At 56.9% G+C, this 19,863-nt stretch overlaps 1 protein-coding gene across 50 annotated transcripts in view; it reads right to left on the bottom strand.

Moving 5' to 3' along the window:
* Positions 1-19,863, bottom strand: part of TSNARE1 (t-SNARE domain containing 1) — a 171,645-nt gene that overhangs the window by 97,434 nt on the left and 54,348 nt on the right. For all 50 annotated transcript variants that reach the window (XM_070631151.1, XM_070631169.1, XM_070631168.1 and 47 more), the window contains 2 exons: positions 10,317-10,394; positions 9,415-9,484 (listed from right to left, as the gene is read on the bottom strand). In XM_070631151.1, the coding sequence (XP_070487252.1) occupies positions 9,415-9,484; positions 10,317-10,394 (148 nt within the window). The remainder of the gene's footprint in view (positions 1-9,414; positions 9,485-10,316; positions 10,395-19,863) is intronic.

Genomic DNA, 19,863 nt, shown 5'->3' on the forward strand with positions numbered 1-19,863 from the left:
CCACCTGCCCGAGCCGGAGCTCAGACCCTGCACCGCCAACCGCCCTCTCGCTCACCTCTTCGGTGGTCTCACCCAGCCTTGTGTGCTAAATCCCCCTGTGTGCCACCAGCCCCCAGTCACATACCCCCTAGGCCTGAACTCCAGAATGGTCTGTCCAACAGCCTGACGTCTCCACCTGGACGCCAGCGGGCATCTCAAACTCCTGTGCCCAAGCCGACTCCTCGCCCTCCCCAGCTCAGCTCACAGCAACGCCATCAGTCCATCCAGCCCTCGAGCCAAAAGCCCAGGGCGTCCATCTTTGTCCTCTCCTTCTTCAGGCCAGCCCACTGGCACATCCCGTCAGCAGACAACCGCTGTGACATTGGGAAGCTAATCCAAAGCTGGTGTGACTCTGACCCCCAGCTCCCGCTCACCCCCCACCTCTCACCAGGGCGGTGACCAGGCCTCCTCGCCGCCCCCCACTTGAGGCTGCATCACCTGAAGGTGCCCCACAGCTGGAGCAAGCCGGTTAAAGGAAAGGCCAGAGCATGACACTGCAAACCCCAGGCTCTCCAATGACTCCACGGGTCCCTCTGCTCAAAGCCAGAGTCCGTCCAAGGGCGCTCCAGGCCTCCCAATCGGCCCCTTCTGCATCTCCCACCTCACCTCCCAACGGTGGCCCAGGCTCACTCCACTCCGTCACACGGCCTCCCCGCTGTCCTCGAACATGCCTGACACATCCCCACTCAGTGCCTTTGCCCCACTGTCCTCGGTAGCTACAGATGGGTACAGACAGCCACGCCCAGGGCTTCCGACAGCTGGAAGCAGCCGCCTGGATGGTCAGGATGCAGACGGAGTGATGGCAACTGGACCCAGCACATGCCTGAGGCCACCTCCCCTGGGAGGGGCTAGGCACACCACTGCCCACACTGGCCTCTGCTCCCAGTGCCCTCTCCACTCCGGACTCCACGTGGCAAGAAGGAGCCACACAGCACTCTCGTTCTTGTGTCACGGCTCCGCGGAGCCTCTGGTGTCCCGAGACAACCATCAGCCTGCTGCCTGTCCCGTGACGTGTCAGAGCCCTCTCTGTGACCCTGGGGAACAGCGCAGCAGGGTCACAGTGAACGAGGCCTCCTTAACCACCTGGCACCACTCTGCCAAGGCACTCTGCAAACAAGAGGATGCCAACCACACACCCACAACATGATGGCAGGAAAATGGAGGAGAACCAGCCGTCAGGGTGAGGTGGCCAGGGCCACAGGAGCACTGGAGACGGCCACCTCCCTGCTGCCCATCACAGAAGCTGACTGGTACACAGCCTTTCCCCACTGCTCTGACGAGGCGACTGCTCCAGATCACCCCTTCCACCTACGCAAGAGCAAACCAGAGGATGAGGAGGATACCAGGAAACATGCCGTGGGCGCAGCTGGAGCAGTGCTCCAAGGAGAGGACAGCTTCAGACTCTCAGGTCAGAAAAGAGGAAGGAAGAAAACCCGTGTCCTAAAGGTCTACCTAAGAAGCCAGCGAACTAAACACTCAGGAACTGAAGGACACAGACAACAGAGAGAGGGTAGTAAGTTCAGTGATTAACAAACCGTGAGACAGGCCAGGCACCGAAACAGTCAATGAAAGCAAAAGGATTCCCTGAAAGGATCCAAAAACCACACAGATCTAGACAAGGCGAGGCAAAACCCACAAATTACCAATATCAAGAATAAAAGAAGGACGTGGCTCCAGACCCAACACGAAAAGGCAGATATGGAAACATCATGGATCAGATTAAGTCAATAAATGTGACAACTACGATGAAATAGAAAAATTTCTGGAAAGACACGAATTATCAAAACTGACTTGGGGCTGGCCCCGTGGCCGAGTGGCTAAGTTCGTGCGCTCTGCTGCAGGCAGCCCAGGGTTTCGTTGGTTCGAATCCTGGGCGCAGACATGGCACTGCTCATCAAACCACGCTGAGGCGGCGTCCCACATGCCACAACTAGAAGGACCCACAACAAAGAATATACAACTATGTACCGGGGGCCTTTGGGGAGAAAAAGGAAAAAAATAAAATCTTTAAAAAAAAAAAAACTGACTCAAGAAGAAATAGAAAACCTAAATAGTTCTATCTATTAAAAGAATTAAATTTGTTCTTAAAAATATTCTCACAAATACCAGGTACAGCTGGCTTCACTATCAAATATTTAAAGAAGACGGATACCATACAAAGTCTCCAGAACAGAGAGGAGGGAACACAGACCCTCCACGAGGCCAGCCTTGTCCCGACACCAAAACCTAAGCACAGAGTCTAAAGGAAAGGACACTGCACGCCACCTGCAGACAGAGTAGCAAAAATTCTTAACAGAAAGGGTGAAAGTGGAATCCAGCAACACACAAAAGGGACGGTGTGTCATGACCAACTGGAGCTCACCCAAGGAAGGCACACTTGGCCAACATCCACAAGTCCGCTGATATAATTTCATATTAACAGAAAAAGTTTTAAAAGGAGAAAATCAACTCAATAAGTTATGCAGAAAAAGCATTTGACAAAATTCAACACTCATTAATTATAAACACCCTAAGAAAACTAGGGAAAAAAAGGAGCTTGTCCAGCCTGATAAAGCAGCTGTAAAAGAAACCCACCCGTGTACGTGCAGAGGGAGACGGCCACAGCCACGGGGGCCACGGCAGGCACGCACACCCTCGGACTCTCCCAGCCATTGACCGGTTTACAACATTCCGTGAAATCACACGTTTATAATGCCGTGATGGGGAGAAAGAGATAAGAAGCACGAAGACCGAAAACAAAGTAAAACTGCTGTGTCACAGAAGACACGTTCGTCTGTGCAGAAAACCCTAAGGATTCTACAAAAAAGGCCACCGGAACTAAGAAGGGAATCCGATGAGGTCCCAGGTCACAGGCAATACACAGAACGCCTAAGTCGCCGTGCTCACCACCCTGTGGCCTGGCTCTGGGCCTGCTGCTGCCCGCACAGCGCGGGGCTGTCACCACAAGCACCTCAGAGAGCCGCCAGCCTGACTGCCAGTGCCGGGTTAGCCTGATCCCAGCACCCCAGCCCCTCCAGGCCGATGCTGATACGCAAATCTGTGAAGGAAGGAAGGCGAGGCTCCCGGGAGGCAGGAGCCTGTCCCAGACCCCAGCCCCGCACACTGGGAGGCGGGCTGGCAGACCCCCAGCGGTCACGTGTCACCTCAGTCCCACTCAGGGCCACCACGACTTGCACACGTGTTGCTCTTCATGACAACAGGATGAGGTGAGCGGACACCTGGAGGAGGAGAGGCAGGCTGTACCACACGGCGGGACGGCTGCTTCGTGGGCCTCCTAGCATGTACTCAAACAGGCCTCCGAGGCTGTCTGTGATCAGGGGAGCAGGGTCCAGGAGTGGAGGTATTCCTGGGGGGGCGCTGAGGAGCAGCCTCTGAGGGAGGTGGAGAAGTGAGAGGTGGGAGGCTGGCGTGCGCCCCCATGCACCCAGGGACAGGGCCGCCCACCCATTTCTGCTTTCTACCCCTCAAGGGGCACTGGTCCTAGTTCAGGGAACCCAGCCACTGCAGCCTCCAGTGCCCCGGCCACCATTCCCCAGATGCCCGCAGCACCCAGGCCCTGTGCCAGGCCCTCCTCGTGCCTGCGTATGGCCAGAGCCCTCAGTCCCAATGGGAGGTTAAGAATCAGGGAGGGGAGAGCTTGTCCAGGGTGGCCACCCTGGTGGGGCAACATTCAAACCTGCCAGTGGCCTTGCAAGGACCCACCCCCGCCCCAGGCTGCAGCCCGGGCCCTTCTCCACCCAGGAGTGCCCAGCCCCTGGGTGGTCCTGCCAAGGGCTACCCTCTGAGCTCGGCAACACCAGCACCTCCTCCCTGAAGCCCCCCCAGGGTTAGCCTCAGAGCATGAACTCCCCTGGTCCTCCACCCACCTGCATGGCAGCTTCTGCTCAGCCTTCCTTACCGGTGCAGCCCTACATCGACGCCCTCCTCAAACTCTGGCCCTGGCTCCAGCAGCAGATAAGGCTGGAGAGGCAAGCTCACCTGTGGCCCCCAACTGCACCTCAGCCCCCGGAGGTGCTACGAAAGGCACAGTGTGCTTGCTCCACAAAACCCCCTCTGGGCCCCAAACCTGTGCCAAGACCCAGGACCACACAGCTGCCTGAAAGGGCTCATGCCCATTGGGTAGCAGACAGCTCCCGGGCATTGGGGCTGAGACACAGTGAGACAGGAAAGGGCAGACTGGAGTGGGGAGAGGAAGGGCCTCACGGGGCTGCGGCAGGGCGAGGGCCATGCTGAGGACACACGTGGGAGGGCAGGGGGATACAGGAGATGACATCTGAGGACACGCGTGCGGGAGGCGGAGGGGGATGCTAGACATGATGTCTGAGGACGTGTGGGAGAGCGGGGGGGGCGCGAGACATGACACCTGAGGACACGCATGTGGGAGAGCGGACACGGGAGATGACGGCCAGTCAGAACCCCAGTGAGCCGCCTCCTGCTTGGTTATTACCCTTTGGGGTGCCAGGAAGGGCCACTCTCAGCTCTGATACTGCTATTTCCATGGTAATGGAGATACCCACTGGAGGAAAAGGCAGCAGGAGGGGTCCCCACCAATGCAGGAACACACCGGAAGCAGGGTCCACGAGGCCTGGGCCAGCACAGACCTCAGCCTGGATGGAGCTGCAGCCTGGCTCCGGCGAGCCTTGGGCGCCTCCCTCCCTCCACGCCTCCAGCTCCCATGGGGTCTGACCATCCCTGGCGACTCAAGTGTGCTGTGAGAGGCAGACAGTGTATCCAGGACCCTTGCACGTGAGCCCCAACACCCACTCGGAGGAGCTGGGACCACCCAGAGCATCGGGGCTGGGGCTCTCAGCCAGCAAGCCCTGCACAGGGGCCCCTTTCTCAGTGGGAAGGAGCTGCCCTGCATGCCGCAAGCGCAGAGTCACTGGAGCCCGCATGGGTTCGGCCAGCCCCAGGCCTTGGACCCACCATCACTGACACGTGCAGGGCCCCAAGGCCCCGTGAACTCGGAGCTGGGACTGCCTCATGGCGCAGTTCCTGACACTAAGGAGCAGGGCCTTGCACCCCAGGGCTCCTGGAATGACAGTTCATTCATGCAGCTTCTATTTCCGAGCAGCAGCTCCAGCAGCACCTAGGGCCACACCCGTGAGTCAGGCAGGCACCCCCTCACCACCACACGCCTCGTCCCCAGGGAGAGGAGCACCACCCAGGCCAAGTGGGCAGCCCACAGGCAGCCAGGCGGGTGTCTCCTGGCAGCTGGCAGGAATGACAAACCCACACCTGTCTCACACAAGATGAGAAAACAGGGCAGCGCTGGGAGGTTTCCATGAAGCTAAATTTATTCAATTGGAAGGACCGTCCTCTCTCCTGAGATCAGATCCCGCCTATTTGTGGAGTCCGGAAATGTCTTTTTTTAAGTAAAATAACAGCAATAATGGATGATAGTGTACTATTTTTTTTATGTTCTTACTTGGCAAAATTAAAAACCTGGCGACTGTCAGTGTGGAAAAAACAGAGAGTTGGCAAGCCAACGTTGGTCTCAAGTCACTTTAAAATGCTAACATTCCATGATGCGCACAAACTCCACCACGGAATGGGGTCACGGAAGGCTCCGGAAGGCCATGACGAGCACACCAGCAGCCTGTAGGAGTCACCCTGCAGGGAAGAGGGGCAGAGAGGGTTCAGGAAGCGGGGTTCTGAGGGAGGCGGGGGAGGGCACAAGAAGGCGCCAAAGGGAGAGTTTCTGGACCCGAAAGCTGAGGCCGATGGAGTCGGGGGCAGTGGCCTCAGGGACACTGGGGCACTGCAGGCCAGGCCCTGTGTTCAGGAAGATCTGGAGCCAGCACTACTCTCCAGACCCATGCTGGTGAGGTCATCCTTCAACAGCTAGCCCAAGAATCACGCGAGGGTCAGGGCCTCAAAAATGCCACCACTTGACCCAGGTGACCCTCCACTCCAGGGACCTAACCCGGAAACAGGCAGCAACCTGAAGAGGAACCACAACACCGTCCTGGGAATTCGGCTCACAACACCGAAAGCCGAGGAGAGCAGGCCGAGTCTCGGCTCAGCAACCACGCAGACACAACAGGGTCCTCTGCCCTCTGAGGAGCACGTTTCAGACTGCAGTGAGGACATGCGCACCCTACAATCCTAAGCGCAAAAAGCAGCACCCAGAACGTTACTCACTTAAATCTAGTTCTACAAAACACGTCTGGATTTGAGAAGAGGCTGGCAGGAAACACCAAAATGTTAACAGTGTTTCCTCAGACATCCTCTATGTCCAAATTTCCTATAATGAGCATATGTTACTTTCACAATCAGAACACAATACATGTTGTTTTGGGAAAAAAAAAAACTAAAAAAAATAATTAAAAACAAAATGGCACAAAAAATCTGCAAAGGACCCTCTGTTGCCTTGAGCTCTGGACCCCAGACTTGGCAGAGGTAGTCCCAGCTAGCCTGAATGAATGGACAGAAGAAAAGATGGATGGATGAACAGGTAGATGGATAGGTGGATGAACACGTGGATGGATAGGCGGATGAATGGGTGGATGGATAGCTAGATAGGCAAGTGGATGGGTGGATGGATAGCTGGATAGGCAAGTGATGGATAGGCAACGGATGGATGGGTGGATGAACGGGTAGATGAATGAATAGGTGGATGGATAGGTAGATGGGTGGATGGATAGACAGATGGATGGGTGGATGAATGGGTAGATAAATGAATGGGTGGATGGATAGGTGGATAAGCAGGTGGATGGATGGACAGATGGATGGGTGGATGGATGGATGGGTGGATGGATGGGTAGATGAATGAATGGGTGGATGGCTAGGTGGATAGGCAGGTGGATGGGTGGATGGATAGACAGACAGATGGGTGGATGAATCGGTAGATAAATGAATGGGTGGATGGATAGGTTGATAAGCAGGTGGATGGATGGGTGGATGGATGGGTAGATGAATGAATGGGTGGATGGATAGGTTGATAAGCAGGTGGATGGATGGGTGGATGGATGGGTAGATGAATGAATGGGTGGATGGATAGGTGGACAGGCAGGTGTGGGTGGATGGATTGACAGACAGATGGGTGGATGAACGGGTAGATAAATGAGTGGGTGGATGGATAAGTGGATAAGCAGGTGGCTGGATGGACAGATGGATGGGTGGATGGATGGATGGGTAGATGGGTGGGTAGGCAGTTGGATGGATGGATGAGTGGATCGGCAGATAGATGGGTTGATGGATGGACAGGCAGGTGGATGGATAGATAGATGGGTGGATGGATGAGTGGATAAGTGGATAGGCAGGTGGGTGGATGGATGGATGGATGGATAGATGGGTGGACAGGCAGGGAGATGGATGGATGGATGGGTGGGTGGATGGATGGATGGATGGATAGATGGGTGGACAGGCAGGGAGATGGATGGATGGATGGGTGGGTGGATGGATGGATGGATGGATAGATGGGTGGACAGGCAGGGAGATGGATGGATGGATGGATGGGTGGATGGATGGATGGATGCGTAGATGGGTGGATAGGCAGGGAGATGGATGGATGGATGGATGGCTAAGCAGGCAAGTGGATGGATGCATGGGTGGGCAGATGGCTGAGTTTGGGTCTGTCAATTCAGAGAGGTGTAGCCTTGGCCACACTCCAACCTCTCTCAGAGACTGAGTGTCTTCATCTGTAAAACAGGAATAACATGACCTGCCCTCCTCTCTCCAGGTCATTGGCAGGATGCAAGAGCTAAGGGCAGGGTGAGCCCCACACAAGGAAGCCCTATTCTGCTAAGAGGTACAATGCTGCCACGATCGGTAACCCAAAAGCATCAAGAATCATAAGGACAGAACACACTTAACCCACAGATGATGGGCCCAGACCTTGGAGGCGCAGCCAGACAACCAGCATGGGTCCCCAAACCATAAGGCTCCCTGCTGAGGTGACCGGCCAGGTGCCTGCAAGGACATAGGGCATGTAAGGAAGGCCACCGATGCCCGGGTTCTTACTGGGATCTGACAAGGTGCAGGCCTGGCATCAGCAAGGAATGGTCCCCTGCAGGTTCACGCCCTGCGGGACTGGCCATCGAATGCTCATTACCCAAAGAACAATTTAACGGTTTTCTCCTGGGGAACACCAACTTCTTGGTTTGCCCAGAACAAAGGTAGGGGGAGGGAGAGGGCTAGGGACAGGTCCAGGACAGCCCTCCCCACTATGCCCTGCGGGGACTCCTCCAACCCAGGAAGCACCAGTGGTCCACAGGTGGGGTAGGGTTGCGTGACAACGGGAGGAGGCAGAGAATCCTTGGGTCCAAGCATGGGGCTCCATGCAACTCCATGTGGGGTGTGGGGCTCAGCTCTGTCCAAGCACCTAGGCCTCCTTGGGGCTGCTCAGGCTTAGTGCAGTGGTTCGCCTGGAAGAAGGGCCCCCACCTCTCCAACAGACGTCGATGCCAAGAAGAGACACACGGTCTTGTCCACAGCCGCGCCTCTAAGAGCACATTCAGTCCACCACCCCACACCGTCCTTGTTCACAGGCAAGGTGGCTCAAACTCAAAGAGGCGTCATGACCCACCCGGGAGCCCCAGATAAGGAGGCGGCGGAGGGAACAGGGGCTCCGACACAGGCCTTGGCTCCCCCTAGCGCTGCCCACCCTGCACCACACTGAGATTGCTGCCGGGAGAACTGGGGGCTCCTCGGGGCCCCTGAGAAGGGCCTCACAGCCTGTGGAGAGGCGCTGGGCCCAGGCTGGCCTGAACACAGAGCTGGCCTGCCCTGTGCCAGCCGGGTGCCCTGCAGGGATCGCCCTTCCCTCCCCAGGGACCCAGGGCTCCAGCTTGCAGACAGCACCGCACCTGAGGAGCCCGTCTGTCACAGCCGAACCGCCTCCCAGACCCGCAGCCTCACCAGGCCAACCCAGGGCCGGCCTCTGGGTGACCCCAAAAGGAATGCCCAGTGGGACCCTAGCAGAGGAGAAATCAAAAACACAAATCCTGGCTCCAACCCAGCCTGAGTCCACCACCTGCAAACCGCTGTGCAGACAGCACTCCTGTGCCATGTGCACCCGCTCAGTGTGCAGCCCCATCACTGAGCTCTGGTGCATGGCAGACATGTGTGGAGATAGTGGGGCAGAAAGTGTGCATGCCGACGCATGTCCCGCCACCTGAGTGTGATCCTGCACACGGGTGTGTGTGTGTTCTCTGTGGGCAACACAGGACACCTGAGCTTCTAAGAGGGGCGCGGGCACACCTGTGTGCCTCCAATGGAGGGTGACACCCAGCGTGAGCTCAGCCTCAGGCTCCAGCACCAGGCAGGCTGGCCCTCGGGGATGTGGGGTCCAGGCAGCTGTGGGGCCAGTGTGTGGACAGTGCAGGGCACACCCATGACACCCACATACACTGAACACAGGCACACACTCACAGGCTATCCCGTAGCTCCTGCGTGTCACTCGGCGTCCCCAGGGAACGGAGGCTCTGCTCCAAGGAGGTCACTGCCGAGAGAAGGGGACAGGCATAAGGAACAGAGGGAGCTCCTCAGGTGACCCCCAGACCCCAGGCATGTCCCGCACCCCCAGCAGAGGCAGGGCAGGGGCCCAAGGACACGGGGGTCAGGGCCAGGGAGACCACCCAAGTGAAGGACCTGTGGGAGCCAGGACAGCAGGGCCGGGCAGTGCCCAGGCCCTCTCGCTCAGTCTGCCGAACCCCCAGCAGAGCCCCCGGACAGGACCCCTCTCCCCAGCTGCCCTGGGACAGGCTCTTGGGCTCACATGGGGCTCAAGGGCTCTTGGGAGCGGCCCCCCGCGGGCCTTGCCCTACCTAGGTCAGGCGGAGGGCTCCTCTCCTCCCCTCTCCTGCTTGACCAACGTGTCCCCAGCACTGCAGGAGCAGAGGGCAAGCCCTGACCTGGCCCTCTGGTGTGTGGCTCTTGCCCCCCAACCCCCAGCCTGTGACCTGTGAGTCAGCCAGCACTGCCTGTCTAAGGGAGGCTCTGACATGCTCCTTCCCCTTGGGGCCTCGTCCAGGTCGCACAGGGCATGTGACCGTGAGAGAGGAGCGGAGCTGAGGGTGCAGCAGCCTCGGGGTGGGAGGACGGCAGGCCTGCCCCCATGCTGTCCTGAGGCCGACACGCTCTGCCTTCACTGACCTGGCCTGCCCGCCCGTCCTGAGATGCCTGGGCCTGGACTGCAGGCGGCCTAGTTGGAGGAAGGCCATGGGCACACCCACCACCCCAGTGTCACCCCGACCTCCCGTGGTACTCTCAGTGGCCCAAGTCAGTCAGGTGGGGGCAGGACAGGACGCGGCTGGGCCTGGGTACAGACTCACCGGTGGAGTTGATTCGGAAGACATTGGCTGACGTCTCCTGGAACAGCTCCTGGAGGTCACCCGAATCCACCTGGGTGGCTGCAAGAAAAGAGGACAGGGGAGGACACACGTTCACTGTGCTGCCCACAGGAGACCAGCACCACTGGCTGCTCACAGCTCCCAAGCTGAGAGGTGGCAGTCACCCCTCCTGGCTGGCCGCCAGGGTCGGGCAGAGCTCAGAGCTGGAACGGTGAGCCTGCATGCGCACGTGCGCCCACAAGCCAAAGGAGGGAGAGGAAAGCAGAGGACGGCTCCTCTGAAAGGCCTAGCACCAGGTGCCATCTGCCCAAGCGCGCCCAGCAACACCACTGCCGGGCACACGCGAGAGAGATGAGTGCCGAGCCCTGCGTGAAGACCTGCAGACGCGCGCAGCTCTGCTCACGAGCCACAGGGCGGGGACGCCGCGCCCGCCACCCAACGACAAGGTGCGGTCCATCCTGACAAGGGAACACCCTTCAGCCACGAAAAGGAACGAGCAATGACACATACCACAACACAGCTGAGCCTCAAGGCTGCCTGCCTGTGGAAGGAGCAGACACGAGGCCCGCGCTGTCCGACCCCTGCAGAAGTGCCCAGGTCACAGGGGCAAAGGCACAGCAGGGAAAGCAGACTCGTGACTGCCAGGGGCTGGGAGGGGGCACGGGGGAGTGCTGCCAAGTGTGGGGTTTCTTTCTGGGGTGATGGAATGTTCTAAAATGAGATAATCATGATGGTTGCACAACACTGTGAATATACTCAAAAACACTGGATTGTACACTTTAGGACGGTTAAAATGGTGAATTTTATGTTGTATGAATTTTATCTCAATTAAAAGAAATACCAAATGTGTGTGGACACCACATCCTGGTGAGGACCGGACTGCTCCCAGGCTGCTAGGCCGAGTAGAAGACAGCCCAATCCCACAGAAAGGTCTGCCGTCCCTTGAAGGTTAGACACCGCCCACCCGCCGCCCAGCAAGGCCACCAGGTATTTACGCAGAGAAACACAAACATGTCCACAGAAAGCTGGTGTAAGACATTCACAGCAGCTTCCTCCTCAGAACCTGGAAAGGGCGCGCCTGCCCGTGGACGGAGCACATAGGCCCAGGGCCTGCCCACGACAGGGCCGCAGAGAAGGACGCACCACGTGGGCAGACTCTCACGCACCGAGCCGAGGGAGAGCAGCCAGACCCCAGAGCACAGACTGTAGGACCCAACTGATAGAAGTTCCAGAACAGACAACAGTAACCTCCGGTGCCCCTGCGGCTGGAAGAGCCCGCACGGCCCAGAGTGGCTGAGCCTCCACGACAAGACGAGCGGCCGGACCTGTGCCAGGTCCAGCCAGGGCAGCAGGAGGGAGGCACAGAGCAGGGAGGGCCCGTTCTAGGAGGCAGGAGACCCGCACACCATCCACATACCCCCCTCATGAACAGGTGCTTTCAGGTCCCACAGGCCTGGCTCCCAAGCCCAGCCTGCCATGCGCGCTCTCGGGATCTGGGGCCCGCCTCCTGGGCTCTGGGAGCCTCACTGTTCCCACCTGCAGAATGGGGAGGAGACCCCCAGGGAGGGTTGACGTGAGTTTTTCTACAGGACAGACGCAGAGCAGGGGCTCAGGCAATGCTAGCTCCCAGGCCTCGTTCCTGTCTACGGAATGAAGAGGAGGAACTATCTGGCTCCAAGAATCCTTCCTGTTCTCAATGTCTCTGTGTAGACGACTCCAGGAGCCATTCACACTGGGGTAAACAGACCTTCTGCAGGAAACGCGGAGCATCTGCTACCAGCTCGCTGTCCCTTCTCAAAGCCATGCTCCTCTGGACAGCCCCTCAAGCGCCGTCTGCCCGCTCACTCCTGGCCGGCCCTCCCCTAATCCAGAGCAAGTCCTGCCCTCAGGGCCAGTGTCCCGTCTGACGGGGCTGGACTGCCTGTCGATGGAGCTGCCGACCCTGTGTAGTGTGTGTCTTTCCAGATAACGCTGGCTGATTGGCTCTGACGTTCTGTCCCGATCTCGGATGAAGCCGCTCAGCTCGGAGAGGCTGCGTGGCCCGGGCCCCACGAGGAAAGAGCAGAGGCGGCATGGGAGCCGCAGCCTTGAGAAAGGTGAAGAGCCACAGCACGCAGGGCAGCTGGCCCGTCTCTCGGGGAGAACGCCACGGAGACACAGCAGCAGGGCCCCGGCTGAGCAGGCTGCGGGCAGTGAGGTGGCCTCTGACAAGGAGCAGAGCCAGGGGCTGGCCCAGCTGTGGTCCAGAGGGCGCATGGCTCTGGAGCTCGCCAGCCCCCGCTCCAGTAGCAGGAATCACTGCAGAGCCGTCCTAGGGGCAAGGCAGCCCTGGGGCTTGCAAGTGCCCACAGGCAGGCCTGGAGTACAGTGGGCAGGGGGCAGGCAGAAGCCAGAGGGCTGGGTAAAATTGCCCTGAGGGGCTGCCTCCAGGGCCGGTCTTGTCCCCAGCCCAGCAGGCAAGTGCCAAGGCTCTGATGCAGAGCCCCATGCAAGCAGCTTGCAGAGGCCCCGCCTCGGGATGGAAGCAGTGGGTGTGCCAGCCTGGCAACAGCAGCAGCTGCAGCTGGCTATTTCCGATGGCTGCTGTGGGGTTTGGTAAACACCTAGAGCCACCGTGGGCAGGCATGAAAACCAGGGCTGGGGGTGGCTGCCAGCCAGCTGCCTTGAGAGTTAATGTGGACCTACAGGGAGAGTAGGAGGAAATGTGCAAATATTCTGAAGACACAAGGCAGGTCCGGCCCTGGAGCAAGGACAGCTGCAGGACCGCCTCTGGCCTCCCGTGGAATCCAGGGAAGGCAAGAGGGAAGACAGGAGGCCTCTTACCTCAGCCTGAAGGAATGCCACGGGGGATGCCACCTAAGGCCGTCGGGCAACTAGAGCTGTCTCCTTCAGACCCAGTCTCTCCTTTGTCCCAGGTGCCTGGCCACAGAGCAGCAGAGGACACTTCCCAGCCTGCCTTGCAGCCAAGAGCAACCACGTGACTCAGTTCTCACCCCTGGGATCTGAGAAGTGAGCACACTGTTTCTCCTCACGTTTTAACAGGAAACTGCCACCCGTGACTGCCTCTCACGCCTCCTCCTGGGCTGGGACGTGATGGGTGGGACTCTACCTCAACCGGGCAGATGAAGACAACACCCTAGGGGCACAGCACCACAAGCTGGAAGGAGCCTGGGGCCCCCAGTGGCCCTGGGGAGCAGAGCTGCCTCGCGGCCGGGACAGCTGGACGGCTGCAGGAGGGAGACGAATGCCCCGTCTGAGTCAGGGCCTCTGCTCCGGCAGCTCACCCTCTTCTTTACCTGTTACACAAACGCACCGCAGGAAGTAAGGGCTGGAAACCTAACAGACACACACTGCGAGTCTAGCGGGAGGCTCAGGTTAACCCCAAAATGCACGGGTTATCCTGCCTCATGCGCTCCTGGATCTCACAACCAATGGTGGGCACTGTGTGACCGAGGCAGGTGGGCAGTGGGACACTTACTGCAGAAATAGTAGTCGAGCCTCTGCGTTCAGTGCAGGTGACAATAGGGCCTGAATTTGGTGGTGGCAAGGGTGGTGAGAAGGCTACCTGAGCCCTCGGGGAAGAGCTGACAGAACTGCGGACAGGTGGAACTGAAGGGGCAAGTGAGGGGAGGACGGCGGGTGTCCTCGTGGTGTCCTCACGTCTGTCAGCCCAGGTATGTGGTCAGTGCGGCCGGGATGGAAGGCATCGGGGGCGAGGAAGAGGTCACTCTGGTCAGGGGGCGAAGGTGGTGCCTCTGGGTCAGCATGGGACCATGTGGGCAATTCTCAGGTCAGAGGTATGTGAAGGAGACAGGAATTTGGGGGCCAATAGTATGTAGAAATTAAAACCAAAGACATAAGCCAAGTTCTCAGGAAATAACGCCGTGAGAGCACTTCAGCTTCTGTCATAAGGGAAACGGGGGCCAGGATCGCCCTCCCCTGTAAACAGTTAAAAGCTGGAATAAAGATGGGAAACACAGTCCTGATGAGGGACAAGCCTGGGTACAGTATTCCAGCCTGAGAGGAGCCGCACGGTCCCCCAGCTCTCCGATAAGCAGGAGATGGTGCAGCCTGCGGAACCGGGAGGATGACTAGGGTGGAGCCCAGTGTCTCCGGGCAGGAGACAGATGCCGGGGCCTCAAGACCCAGCAGCTCCCCGGGGCAGGGGACCAAGGAGAGAAGGCGAGGCAGAGGGAGCTCCAGGAACCTGCACCCAGTGCCCTGGGTCTCTGGCCAAATACACTCTGCGTGTGCACAGGGAGTGACCCCACCGGCCAAGGAAAGGACGACCTCTGAGAAAAGGGCACTGACCAGGGACCTGTGAGCCAACAATGCTCCTCTCTCTCACGGAGCCAGGAATCGACGAAGGGTGCAGGCAGGGAGCACACAAGACCTCACTGAGCGCCCAGGGCGTGCAGCGGTGGCCACAGAGGGTCACACCTGAGGAGTGGGGCTGGGTCAGGGTTAGGGTGCGGGCTACTCTGGAGCGCCCTAAAGCTTTTTAAAACAATCTCGAAAAGACCCAAATGCCCCACTGTAACTTTCCTGTCCCTGGGACAAAGACCAATCCTCCTCAAAGGAAAACCACCAAACCTAGCGCAAAAGGATACGAAATTCACAAAGTAGCAGGGAGACGTGGCCCTCCCCAGGAGAAAAAGCAGCCGGCAGAAAACGAGGCCCAGACACGAGAGAGACAGAAACAATGGAAGGAGCGGGGAAGCACGTGTGTAGAGTGTGGAGCGCTCATGGGAGCGAAGGGCACGCCTGCCCCGGGAGAGGGAGATGGAGGACGCGGAGAAGACCCCCCGGAACTCGTGAAGACACAGGACAAGGCTGACGTCAGACGGTGCCTGCTTGGGACTAGCGCAGCTCGGAGCCTGCAAAGTAAAGGATGGTGACCTTGAGGAGCAACGACAGAAGCGACACAAGAGGGAACTCGGAGGGGAAAAGACTGGACAAAGTGCAGGAGCCGCGGGACCTGGGGCAGCGTCCAGCGGCCGCACACGTGCGGGGAGAGCCGCAGAGGGGACAAACACACAGAAGGAGGGTCAGGAAATAGGGACCAAGAGTCACCAAAGATGGCGCAATTATAAACTGAGATCCTGAGAATTTCAGCAAGTCCCAAGCAGAATAAACATTAAAAATAAAAAGCCCAAGGCACATTATAGGTGAAACTGCAGAAAACCTGTGATAAAGAAGAAACTTTAAAAGGTGCCCGAGAAAAACACACAGTGGCACGCTGAAGAACAAAATAGAAAGGGACTTCCTCCTCCGTCAGGCGGCGCAAGAGCCCAAAGACGACAGAAAGACGGCCTTCAGGCGCGGAAGAGAAGGAAAACCCTTCAGCCAGAATTCCATACCCAGGTAAGATATTTCAAAAATAGAGGCAAAATAAAGATTTATTGTAGACAAAGAAATGCTCAGAGAATCGCCTCCAGCCAGACTTACTCCAGGAAGTGTTAAGCGAAGCTCGTCAGGTGGGCAGAAACAAGGAAGGTGAGGTGGACGTGCGTAAGGGGCCGCAGGGCCCCCGCCGGGGCCAGGATGAAGGCTGATGAAGAGATGCTCTGTCTCATTTTCAATTTACTTAAGAGATGACTGATTATTGAAGTAGGACCAATAAAGTGTTATTAGCAGTGACACGCTGCTCCTATCGGGCGAGGAGCGAACGTGTGAGGGCAGCGGCGTCCGTCGGGGATGCAGGGGCACGGTGTCAAGTGCTGAAAGCAGGTGCGTGCTCTCTGTGCGACTGACGGGTGACTGTGAGAAGCCAAAAGTAAACTGTAAACTCTGAAGCAATCATCAAAAATCAAAGCGAACAGGTCTGGTGGCTCATAAGCCATCAACGCAGTCAACAGAACACTCAACACTCAGTTCCTCCAAAAGAGGAAGGAAGAGAGAAAGAAAAAAAAAAGAGAACAGAAGGGAACCATAGAAAGCAAGTATCAAGACGGGAGATGCTAATCTCAACAGACCGGTATTTACACAAAGGAGAATGGTCTCAACCTGAGTCGTCCAACGCAGTCCCCAGGTGGCCAGGGGCTCCGCACGGGGGGAGTGCAGACTCCAGAGTCAGGCACTCTGTGACCACTCCAATCCATGGCAGAGATGCTCAGAAGGGTTCAAAGCAAACTCTACTGTAACTGAATACAAGAAACCGACTTTAGAGATGCAGCTTATAAATCAAAAGACTGGAAAATTCTATCATTTAAACAGTAATCGTAAGGAAGCCGGAGCAGCGACACTATCATGAGACAGAGCAGAACTCAGAACAGGGGTAAAAAGGACATTTTTACAATGATAGAAGGGTCAACTGCTGAAGAAAACAGAATAGTCCTAAATACGCACACACCTAATTTCACAACTTGAAAACACATGAAGCAGAAACTGACAGACTAGAAAGGAGAAACAGACCAATCCACAGCTGCAGTCAGAGTTGTCACACCCTTCTCTCGGTGGTTAACAGAACCAGCAGACAGAAAATCAGTGAGGGTACGAAGACTTCAACAACACTATTCATCAACCGACCTGAATGACAGTTACAGGCCTCTCCACCCAACAACCGCCAAATACACATTCTCGTCAGGTGCGCATGGAACACACGAGGACGCGCCACATTTCAGACCAGAAGGCAAGTCTCGCTATATTCATAACAGCTGAAATCATACAAGTATATTCTCTGACCCCAACAGAATTGAACTAGAAATCAGTAAAAGGAAGACGTCTGGAAGTATAGAGAATTACCTGAAAATTAAACAACACATTCTAAATAACCATTAGTAAAAGAAGAAATCACAAAGGAAATTACAAAATATTTTTAACTGAAGAAAATGAAAACACAATATACACAAATTTGTGTAAGTAAAGCAATACACAGAGGAACATTTATAGCAATAAACAGTTATATTAGGAAGGAAGAAAGGTCTCAAACCAATTATCCGACAAAAGCAAGTCAACCCCAAAGCAGGCAGAAGGAGCGAAACAACAAAGATGAGCAAAAATCAACTAAATCGACACCGGGCATAAACAGAGAAAATTAATGAAATCAAAATCTGGTTCTTTGAAACAATCAACAAAATTGACAGACGTACAGCCAGACTAATTGAGAAGAAAATGGAGAAGACCCAAATGAGCACTATCAGGAAGGACAGATCTCACTCCGCAGCCCACAGGCGTCCACGCAACAGCCAAGGGCTCTCATGAACAACGTCACGCCAGTAACTCTGACAACTAAGGGGACGGCGCGGGCAGGTTCCGCGGAAAACACTCAACAATCAAAGCTCATCTGAGAAGAGACAGAGAGCGTGGCTAGCATCTCACAGGAAAGACACCGTGGCGTAAAGTCTTACAATGAACTGCCGTCTCAGACGGCTTCTCAGGTGAAATCCGCCAAACATTTAAGAGAAGAATAATGCCAATTATGCACAAATTCTTTCAGGAAACAGAGGAGGAGGAAATCACTCCCGGCTCATTCCAAGACTCACTTCATGGTGACTGTCATCGAGACGCTGTGGGGCCGCACGGGCAGAGACACAGAGCCACGGGAACAGAAGGACTCCCCACGGGCACACGGTCACCTGCGTTCAGACACAAGTGCCGAGGGAATTCAACGGGGAAGGAGAGTCTTTCCAGCCAATGGTGCTGGATAACTGGGCATCCACTGAACCTCAGCCCCACGATAACCAAACTCAACGTTTATTATAGACTTAAATGTAAAAACGAAAACCATAAAACTTTAAAAAAAAATACTTTAGGACCTTGCTGTGGGCAAAGAAGTTTTAGGTGGGATACAAAGAGCGAAAACCATAGAAGAAAACACCAATAACATCAAAACGTACAACTTCTGACCTTCCAAAGAGACAGTTAAGACAAGAAAAGACAAGCCAGGCCTGAAAGGTTTGCAGTACAGATATCTGACGAGTCCCCCATAGCCAGAATCCAGAGTGAGCTCACGCAACGTGATCAGGCCAACAGCCCAGCCTACAGCGGGTGACAGATGTGAGCAGACACTGCACCAAAGCGGGGCACAGATGGCCGGTGAGCACACGACAGGACTCGGCATCAAGGAAAAGCACGCTGGAACGGCAGGAGATCCCAGCACACACCGCCCCCAGAAGGGCTCTAGTCAGAACGACGGCCCACAGCCAGTGCCGGCCAGCACGCTGAGCGCACGGCTCTTACTTGCTGCCGTGGGAAGTGAAGATGGAACCACCACTCTGGAAAACAGCTTGGCAGTTTTTTTAAAAGTCAAACTTACACTCAGCATATGAACAGCAATTCAACTCTTAGGTATTTATCCCAAACCTGTTTGTCCGCACAGATTTGACACAGACGCTCACAGCACCTTTACTCAGCCAAAAGCTGGCAACGACAAGACCACTTACCATGGGAGGACATGACACCAACGGCCCCACGTCCACTCCTGCGCAGAAGGATGCACTGCTCATACACACGACACACGGACAGTCCTCAAACACGTCGGGAGGAAGAAGGCAGCTGGAAGTGAAAGAGCACAGGCCGCAGCCTTCTGCAAAGAGCCAGCCCAGAGCGGCGGCCTTCTGCAAAGAGCCAGCCCAGGGCGGCGGCCTTCTGCAAAGAGCCAGCCCAGGGCGGCGGCCTTCTGCAAAGAGCCAGCCCAGAGCGGTGGCAGCAAATGAGCGGGTGAGTGGGGGGCCCAGGGAAGCGCCGGAGGTCCTGGGACGAACGAGCCGCCCCCTCGCTGGGGGAAGCCAGGCGGCATGTGTCCCGGCACATCTCACTAACTGGACCCTAAAGGGGACACACTGAATTGCACACAAATTGCATTTGGATAAAGCCCCATCCTCACTAAATGAGGGGCAGGCCGAAGCACACGTCTCTGCTCAGCCTCGGCAGGGAAGCCCCTTGGGGGCCACCTCCACCTCGCCCCACAGGCCAGGGTGTCTCTCTCAGGGCAAGGACAGAGCCTGTCCACCTTTCCCTTCACACAACTAAGTGTCCCAGAAACATCTCCTGAACAAAGCAACATGCCCTGAAGGAGCCCAGGGAGGGGCGCCCTCGTCCTCCAGTCCCCCCCCCGACGGCACCCCGAAACGGAAGGAGGAAACACCATTGCATAGCTGCTTCTTCGCCTGCCTCAATGACTCCCCGCACGCGGTAAAATACAATAAAACATCAGGGGCTCATCGGCCTCTCTCTCAGCATCCCACCCCCTCCGCTTCCACTGCGGGCAGGGGTAACAAGACTTTCCACAAGGACCAGGGGAAGGAAACGTGCCCCCTCTGGCAGGCGCCGCCTCCCACATCTGCCATAGGCGCCGTCGTCCTCTGCCCGAGGCAGAGAGAGAAGGGACCTCACAGTGGGCAATCGCGTCATGTCGCGGGATCTGCGCAGCGGGCTGCCCTCCCTTCCCCAGGTCCCAGAGGCACCTGCAGCAGCAGCAGGCCAGCGGGAGGGGACCCACAGGACACCCCACAGTCAGCACAGGGAGACCCCTGGGGCCGAACAGCCCCCCCCACCTGCCCCGCACACAGACCACTGGGGGAGCTGA

The sequence above is a fragment of the Equus przewalskii genome, chromosome 8, assembly GCF_037783145.1.
Source record: "Equus przewalskii isolate Varuska chromosome 8, EquPr2, whole genome shotgun sequence".
In the NCBI taxonomy this organism is placed as follows: Eukaryota; Metazoa; Chordata; class Mammalia; order Perissodactyla; family Equidae; genus Equus; species Equus przewalskii.